The 9,405-nt window shown below is 44.5% G+C and overlaps 1 protein-coding gene across 1 annotated transcript in view; it reads left to right on the top strand.

Moving 5' to 3' along the window:
- The first annotated feature begins 3,948 nt into the window (after positions 1 to 3,948).
- Positions 3,949 to 9,405, top strand: part of LOC135879897 (paralemmin-1-like) — a 104,298-nt gene continuing 98,841 nt past the window's right edge. Inside the window, exons 1-2 of the mRNA XM_065405927.1 lie at positions 3,949 to 3,954; positions 6,126 to 6,206. Of these exons, the coding sequence (XP_065261999.1) occupies positions 3,949 to 3,954; positions 6,126 to 6,206 (87 nt within the window). The remainder of the gene's footprint in view (positions 3,955 to 6,125; positions 6,207 to 9,405) is intronic.

Raw genomic sequence — 9,405 nt, 5'->3', positions numbered from 1 at the left:
AATAATAATATAGTATTTACTTGTTATGGAATAAAAATTAGACATCCATTTAAACAAAATTGCCTGGGATAAACCTATTTAAAGCATGTGTTTTATTTTCTTGTTACCAAGAACCTTAGTAAATTAGTATCTGTTAAAATAATAGGCCCAGTTGAAAAAGATATTTTATATTCAGGGAAACATAATGTAGAACACTTTCTTACAGGCTTTAATTCAGGAAAGCATCTAAGTGAATGCTGAACTTACTTCAGTGAAGCCAAGACTTCCCCTAATAGCTTCAGTACATGGCCAATCCTGAAAAGACTTTCTACCGAACATATTGCTCACTATATGTGACTAGCACCAGGTGCAGAACACAGCAGTGAGTCCGGTGCTTGATAGTAATATTTGTAGTGTCCGGACATGTGATTGAATAACTTCTTATAACCAGAGTTGCAGTCTGTGCATTGCTGATGTATTCCCGCCATTAGAGAGTTTCATTTTACTTCACTGCTCTGCATTTTGTTAGAACTGGGCTCCACCATACTGACTACAATTACTGCTACAGAATATTGCATTTATAAAATGTACATCAATGAAAATGGTTAAATATCATTCACTTGTGATCAAATTTAGTATAAGTGTTTTATGATTTACTATTAACCATATCACTGAAAGAAGAACAGGAGTACTTGTGGCACCTTAGAGACTAACGAATTTATTTGAGCATAAGCTTTCGTGGGCTACAGCCTACTTCATCGGATGCAAATCCGACGACATGGGCTGTAGCCCACGAAAGCTTATGCTCAAATAAATTCATTAGTCTCTAAGATGCCACAAATACTCCTGTTCTTTTTGCGGATGCAGACTAACACGGCTGCTACTCTGAAACATATCACTGAAGTACATTATATGACAAGGCAATATACTCTAGTGGTGGGTTTTATGTTGTGCAACCCTGCTCACCACTAGGAACTGGACTGATATCACACAATTCATTTCACATGAGCCACTGAATAGTTATGCTAGGGTAACAGCTTTCATTGACTGTGAGCAATCTGGGCTGGATTTGAAGCAGTGACCTAAAGGTGACACTCTCCTATATCCAATTACCAATCCCCCTGAGCCATATAGTCTTCAGAAGAAAAATATTTTTAACACAGATACCTCACCCAATAGCCTAGGTCCATAGTGAAAGCCCAAGTGAAGGAGAGATGCAGTCCGGCTGACTGAAAACCGGGCAAGTGGAAACATGATTAATATTGTGATTTAATTCCACAGATGCCCACGAGTTAGTAAGTAGTTCAAGTATTTTAGTGCGTGCTCTATTGTTGCCTGAGGGGAAAATACACTAAGTGCTTTGCTTTCTTAACAAAAAAAAAAGACATTTTTTAATCTATGTTTTATTAGGCTCTCCTGTCATATCCATTATAAGGCATGACACAACCAGCCAGTGAAAATACCTTGGTGATTTATATCACATTTTATTAAGTGCTTTCTTTTCAATGAGTAAAAAAATAGGTCAATTAAGTGTTAGGAAGTAGGTACCTCTACCTCGATATAACGCTGTCCTCGGGAGCCAAAAAATCTTACCGCGTTATAGGTGAAACCGCGTTATATCGACCTGGCTTTGATCCACCGGAGTGTGCAGCCCCGCCCCCCCGGAGCACTGCTTTACCGCGTTATATCCAAATTCATGTTATATCGGGTCATGTTATATCGAGGTAGAGGTGTAGTTCAGATTAGCCCATGGGGCTTCAGGACAACAGGATTCAAACTCCCACACAATTCAAATCAAATCAGAACAGGAAAAACTTACTTGACAAGAACAGGGGGAATTATCCTTATTATTAGAATATTGTTGCCATTAACAGAGGCAGCTCTAATCATTTTAATCTCCTCTCTTAAATAGACAAACAGGCTCTTTTAGCAAAGAAAACATAAGACAGGAGAATACAGGATGGGATCTGATGAGTCCCTTGCTCTGTAAAGCTACAATATTATTTCCCCAGTGCCCAAAATTGCAAGAAGCGACCATGAAGAATGTTGTTCTTTTTGTAACCCCTGAGCCATGCATTTTCCTGTTCTGTTCAAAAATGCAAAAGGGGGGGGGGGAATCTCCAGTGGATATCACTTTATATAAAGGGCCATTTTTTCCCCCAAAAAAGTGCATGCACACATTTTCTGTGCACACCCATTTGCACACACAAATGGGCATTTCCATGCCACAGTTCAGGTAGTTGCAAAATTACTCAGTGCAGATTTTATATGTGCAACATTTAAAGTGCATGAAATTAAAATGTGTACGTATAGGAGCCTGCACTATGTAAGCACATATTTTTTGCATGTAATTATCACAGAAATTAGAGATGGAAAAGACCACTGAGTCCATTTCTTTGCCAATATGGGATTGTTCCGTATGTATTATATGTCTTCTAGTTAGGGTGACCAGGTGTCTGGTTTTCAACCAGAACACCCGGTCAAAAAGGGACCATGGCGGCTCCGGTCAGCACCACCGACAGGGCTGTTAAAAGTCCACTCTGCGGTGCTGCGGAGCTAAAGCAGGCTAGTCCCTGTCTGTCGTGGCACCGCGCTGCACCCTGGAAGCGGCCAGAAGGTCCGTCTCTTAAGCAGGGGGGCCACGGGGCTCTGCGCACAGCCCCCCGCACCCCGAGCACCGGCTCCGCACTTCCGTTGGCCAGGAACCGGGGCCAAAGGGAGCTGCGGGGGTTGTGCCTGCGGGCAAGAGCAGCGCGCAGAGCCGCCTGCCGCGCCTCCACCTAGGAGCCGGACCTGCTGGCTGTTCTGGGGTGCAGCGTGGAGCCAGGACAGGCAGGAAGCCTGCCTAAGCCCCCCCGCAGCGCCACTGACTGGGAGCCACCGGAGGTAAACGCACGCCCCAACCCTGAGCGCCAACCTCCTGCCCCAGCCCTGAGCCCCCCCAACCCAAAGCCCCCTCCTGCACCCCAAACTCCTCATCCCTGGCTCCACCTCAGAGCCTGCACCCCCTACCCCAGCCCAGAGCCCCCCCACACCCTGAACTCTTCTGCCCCAGCCTGACGCCCCCTCCTGCACCCCTAACCCCTCATCCCCAGCCCCACCCCAGAACCCACACCCCCAGCCAGAGCCCTCACACCCTCCCACATCCCAACTGCCTGCCTCAACCTGCACCCTGAACCTCCCGCACCCTGAACTCCTCATTCCCAGCCCCACCCCAGAGCCTGCACGCCCAGACGGAGCCCCCAGCCCAGAGCCCCCTCCCACACCCTGAACCCCTCTGCCCCACCCCCTACCTGGAGCCCCCTCCTGCACCCCAAGCCCCTCATCCCTGGCCCCACCCCAGAGTCTACACCCCCAGTCGGAGCCCTAACCCCCTCCTGCACCCCAATCCCCTGTCCCAGCCCAGAGCCCTCTCCCACACCCTGAACCCCTCATTTCTGGCCCCACCCCAGAGCCTGCACCCCCAGTTAGAGCCCTCACCCCAACCCCCTGCCCTAGCCCAGTGTTAGTGAGTGAGGGTGGGGGAGAGCGATCCACCTAGGGAAGGGGAATGTAGTAATGGGGAGCAGGGCAGGGGGCGTGGCCTCGGGGAAGGGGCAGGGCTAGAGTTTTATGCAATTAGAAGGTTGGCAACCCTATTTCTAGTACTTTGAGCAACTGCTTCAAAAGTGCCAAATAGTGGGGTTTTCACCCCCTTCTCTTGGAAGACTGTGCCACGGCCTGACAAATCTCATTGTCAGGAAAGTCTCCAGTCAGCTACTCAGTTTTCTGGAAATTTCCGCTCCCCTAATTACCTCCCTTTATTCCTACTCTAATTTACACTAAGACTCTTTTACATTGTGCTGGCAAAATAAAGGAGCCTTATGGTGGGTGTAAGTTTTATTTACACTCACTTGAAGGTTCCTTTACATTGCCAGACCAGTGTACATAGGAATCAGATCCTCTTTCTTTCATTATATGTTATCGATAATGCAGGTATGTATATGCTCTACAACTGGTCAGAAAATGGGCTTCTTTACTGTGGAAAATTTTTACTTTTCAGTGAAAAATCAGAAACCAAAATATTTCACCCATATATGTAAATATTACAATTTGGATATCCCATTGCTGTACGTCATGGGAGTTTTAGTTTGGGTGCCACATGCTCCAGATCTCATTGTATGCTGGACTCCCGGGTTGGACTACATCTCCCATGATGCACCTTACTTTCCATTGTGAAGGGAGGCAGTTGCATCATGGGAATCCCAGGCCATGGTGCACCTTGAGAGATACAGTCTAACTGGGGTGCCCAGATCATAGAGGAGAATGGGGATGGAAGGAAAATGAACTACAATTCTCATGAAGCACCACAGCAAGATATCCCATAAAACAAAGTATTTCGATTAGGTGTTTGATTTTTTTGATTAAAAAATTAAATTTTCTGCAGAAAGCAGGCACTTTTCAAGAAATTTCATTTAGTAAAAACCTAGTTTTCCATCAAAAAAAATTTAGAAAAATTTTGACCGGCCCTAATATACTTAACTAAAATATATAAGTGTGTGTGTGTGTGTAAGTATATAATTCACTAAATACGTAGAGGAGATATCTATGTAACAAATTACAAAGTCACTTATTATTGTTCAAACAATTGTTCATAATTGTTTGACCACCTTATCTGCCCTCTGTTCATTAATCCAGCTCTCTCATGGTTTGTTTTAACATCTGAAACCCCTGAGCGGTTCCAGGCAGCTTCCATTTTTTTTTAATCAACCTGTTACAAAAATGTTTTCTCCTCAACCCTGTAAACATGGACATTTTCCTCAAAATTACCCCTGTCGAATGTCCAGGATGGGCAAGATTCAGTCCCAGACAAATGACATCTTTTGTCTACATATCTGCAGGGCTGAGAGGTGTAAACCACTGGAAAAAGGAGAATTCCCAGGATCTCAGTGGGACACCCAGAACCGGTGTCTGTCACTGCAAAGCCCCAAGATACAAAGTTGTGACTTTTTTGGTATAGCAAAACTACTTGAGGTCACTTTTAGAACTTTTTAGTGGCTTCCTTTAAGGTTTGTAAAGTTGGGCTCATGGTAACTAAAACATATGGCTTCACGGGTGGAGGGATGTGAAAAACAGACCCAGTAAAAATTGATTTGTGGGCATTTGTGTCTTTCTGCATCCATCTCCTCACAATTTCCCCATTGCCCAACCTATTTGCGAAGAGGGAACTGCTCTGAAGCAACCCAGGTGGAGGGAGGGGCAGAAGAAATGGCCAATAGCCTGCTTCAATTGATGGTGTGAGGGAAAGCTGGAAGAGGCTATCAATGGCTGCCTCGCAACAGCAAGGGATTGAGAAGAGGAGGCCAGTATTCCCTTGCTGCAGGGGGGGGGAAGAATCCACTGCCGGCTGAAGTGGATGTTGCATCTATAGACCTGCTAAAGCGCCAGGGTCTCGGTGAGTGAGATTTTGCAAAGCACTCACAGCCCCTCACGATTGGACTAATTCTGCTGTCATGGAACCCTTTTAAGGGAGAGAAAATGTCCGAGGCTTTCTCTGCTAAGATTGCCAAGAAGGGTGCCAATTGCTTAAAGTACATATTTTTCATTTGTGTTTGAAATGACTCAGCACTGAAGCTGGCTGGTGGGTTAATACAGTGCTTTGAAGAGAAGCTGTTCCCATTGAACTCAGGTGGAGTCTTATCACGGACTTCAATGGGAGAAGGATGCGGTCTGTAATCTTAGTATTATCCCTCTTTTATCAGTTATGCAATCACACGCTTTCTTTACAGGGTTATTGTCATTCTTTGCACCAAGCAAGCCTTAATTTTGACCTTGTAGAATAATACACACAAGGGTAACTCCATTGTTAGCTAGTATGCCCGGGTTTTTTCCCTCTCCAGGACTGTGTACTCAGTTGCTCTTCCTATGGCTGAATGTGAGTGAGGAGAATTTCTCCTGCTCAGTGAACAAGTAGCTAGTCCTTAGCTGACATGTTGCAAGGATGCTGCCGTTTGCATACCCACAGCCAGAGAAGCAGGTGAAATGTCTGTGCGGATGGCATTGGTGACATCTGTACAGATGTGCTTGGCTGCTTAAATTCTCTTTTAAGAATCCGCAGTCCTTAAGGCACCCATCGCTCTGACGTGCTCTCTCTTTATTTTCCCAAGGAAAAAAGGAAAAGGCAGACAGAAATAGAAGGCAAGAGACAACAGCTTGAGGACCAGATACTTCAACTACAGCATTTCAAGGTAAGGGACTGATGCCAGAAATGATGGATTGACTAAATCTGTTCATTATTAGACATGCAGATCACACGTCTGGAAGCTGGGAAGAACCTGCTCCGACATGCAGCAGCTTTCACTGCCGGAGCCTATCTCTTTCAGCTAATCATGTCCTGCCTGTTCCTCATCCTGTGTCTTTCTCATATACAGGACATTGTTACTGAAATGGCGTAGGTAGCAGAGAGGCAGAAGGGTGTGCATGTGTATTATTATTAAATGTTGTTATTTATTATACAAAATGATAAGATGCCAATCGCTGTCGATATGGGTGTGCACTGCATGGATTAAAAGAGGTCTTGCTGTCTACATAGCTGGCTTGGATTTTTATAGTGTCGGTCACTCTAGCATCGAAGCATTAGCTTTTGAGTGTGTGTGTGTGTGTGTGTGTGTGTGTGTGTGTGTGTGTGTGTGTGTGTGTGTGTGTGTGTGTGTGTAAAGGTTTAATTGCCATGTGCAATTATAAAGCATACATAGCATTGTAAATCTTATACATACGTCTCTGCAGAAAGGGTGTGTACACATGTGCATCTAATTTTTACATATCCTATATATATTAAAATATGGCCTGGTTTTTTCCAATGCACTGAGCAATCCCAGTGCCCATTGAAGTCCATGAGAGCTGCAGCCCAATTGAAAATCAGCCCAATTATTTTTATTTTTGCTGCAAGTAGAAAAGATTGCCTTTATACCTGTATGCATGTAAGAAAGAGGGGGAAAGACACACACACACACACACACACACTCACACAGCTTTTGTATCCAATGATGAAAAGAAAACTCTATATTTGGGGCCAAATCTTGCTGGACTAACTCAGTCAAGGGATCCTATGGAATTCAATGGGATTATTCATCTGAATAAAACAAGGGGGATTTGGCTTTTGATCTGTCCTTGCATCAAGCATGCTAGAGTTTATTTTAAAATGACTATACTATACTGTGTGTATGCATTATATATAAAACACATACACAATATATATGCGGGGGTGTAATACACACACACACAGTATATGGAGTATTGTGTGTGTAATACATTCTGTACACACACATGCTCAAAGAGCAGACTTCAAGTTGTGCTACAGACAGGATTCTTTTCATAGATCTCCAAGTCTCCATCATAATATTCTGTAAACTGTGCTGAGGGTTTCAGACATAATGAATTTAAGTCCAAGTAATTGATTGCAGCCTAGGCAAATGCTCCATCACTGTCACCACAAACCTAGTGGTGACACACGTTGTCTCTTGCATTATCAGGAGATAACATGATTGCATTCCTATGGGGCAACATGAGTTGCCATTTTGTTCAGGCTGCCATTCGATCCCAGAGAGAGAATTACTTCTGGCTACCAGAAGCTAATGCGACAGGGTATGCAGGATCACACTCTGGCTGGGAAGATAACATGCATCTCTGATGCTTTCTTATTGTAAGCTGGGTATCTTCTTTGCCACGTTCACTGATTCCAAGCACACCCATTTGGGCTTCCCATGAAATCCTATCAATTAGTGTGTTTGGAAAGCTGGTTTCAGATGACCTAATTTTTTCCACTGTATTTTTGTTGTGTGTATGTAGTTAGGTATAAGAATATCATCATCCTTGGAGGAAGTAACACTGTATAAGGTAGTGTTATTGGGTCAGATACTCCGCCGGTGTAAAGTGGTGTTGCTATATTGACATCAGTGATGCCATGCTGATTTACACCAGCTGAGGATCTGGACCATTGCACATATTCCCCAAATGATGCATGGGATAATTACGCATGTTATTCCCTTTATTATTTGACTCATGAATGGACCAAGACTAATAACAGTAACAGTCAAAGGAAAGTCAGGGAGGTCAGAATTAAGACAATATATGGTTACATGAAATATCTTTTGCATTTGGGAGTGAGGAAATGTACATGTGTTGAGATTATGGCCCCAATCCATCCCTGCACCGGTGCTGAACCTGGCACAATGACCAAGGGAAAGAACAATATGCTTCCCTTATACAGTACTGGTGCAGCAACCAGCACAGGTTACATCTGCCCTGTGGGCTGCCCTAGCTTGTGCTCTGATTGAAACAGTCTCTATGGTCATCGTTCTGCCAAAGAAGAGGTGAGGTGTAGGAATACCACAACCACATCCACTCCTGACCCCAGCATGCCTTCTAAACTGGGGCCTCTTGCAGGAGATGATGGAGAACCAGCTATTCTGGTTCTGTGCCTGATATTCCACAGATGGTCCTTACCACTGCTAGGCCCTGCCTAGAAGGATTGTGAAGAAGCTATGGGACCTTAAACCTTAGGTCAAGACCGATCTTATTCCCAGATAGGAAAACCCTAGAGAGTGGGGGAGATCTGAGGGCACATGATTAGCCTGTTTTCTAGGTGTTTTGACCCTGAGGATTTCTGGTGACTGCTTGTTTTATGCTCTCCTGACAAATCAGGACTTGGTTGCTCCCAAAGCAAAGCACAGACAGATAAAATGCTGCTTTGGTAGCAGAGGTTCATCCTGGATCATGGATCCTGTTGGAGGGGTTATACCGTACTTTTGTTTGTTTGTGTGGGAGCAGAGAAAGCCAGGAGACTCCTGGGTATTCCCTTCATTTAGTGTGGTGGTCAATTATATGGAACTGCAGGCCACCAACTAAGATGTTATCTGGCTTGCCTGACTCATGTCAAGTATTGTAGGGGGGAAAAAATCTAATTGTCTGTTAGTCTTCAAGATTCAATGCCATGGTGCCATCATATCCTCCTTTAAACTCCCAGAGCCAGACTTTCACTTGGTGGAGATTTGTGTGACTCCATCGGAACCCACGGATCTAGGCCAATTTATACCAGCTATGAATCTAGCCCCCAGCTGTGGCACATAGGTAGGTAAGTACACTAGCCTCTCAGTTTCAGAGGCTCTCAACAGAAACGTGGTTTAGTCATAAATGAAATGGGCTTCGACCCATTCTATAGAGGATGTTTGTCCATGCCGCAAAAGTACTGCAGGCTGGTTTAAACAAACCTTTAAAAGTGCCTCCGGATCATTAATGTCAGTGCAGAGCAAAAGGACTTTGCTTTGGACTTTGTTAAAATGAGCAAACTTTGCTCTGGAAAAGCCTTTGACTATAATATCTGGGTTAATCCTATGACTGTAATAGCTGGGTTGATCCTGTAAGTATAAAAGCTGGGATGTTTATCCT

The sequence above is a fragment of the Emys orbicularis genome, chromosome 6 (assembly GCF_028017835.1).
Source record: "Emys orbicularis isolate rEmyOrb1 chromosome 6, rEmyOrb1.hap1, whole genome shotgun sequence".
NCBI classification, from domain to species: domain Eukaryota; kingdom Metazoa; phylum Chordata; order Testudines; family Emydidae; genus Emys; species Emys orbicularis.
The sequence above is the reverse complement of the archived record's forward strand: the minus strand, read 5'-3'. Positions and strand labels throughout refer to the sequence as shown.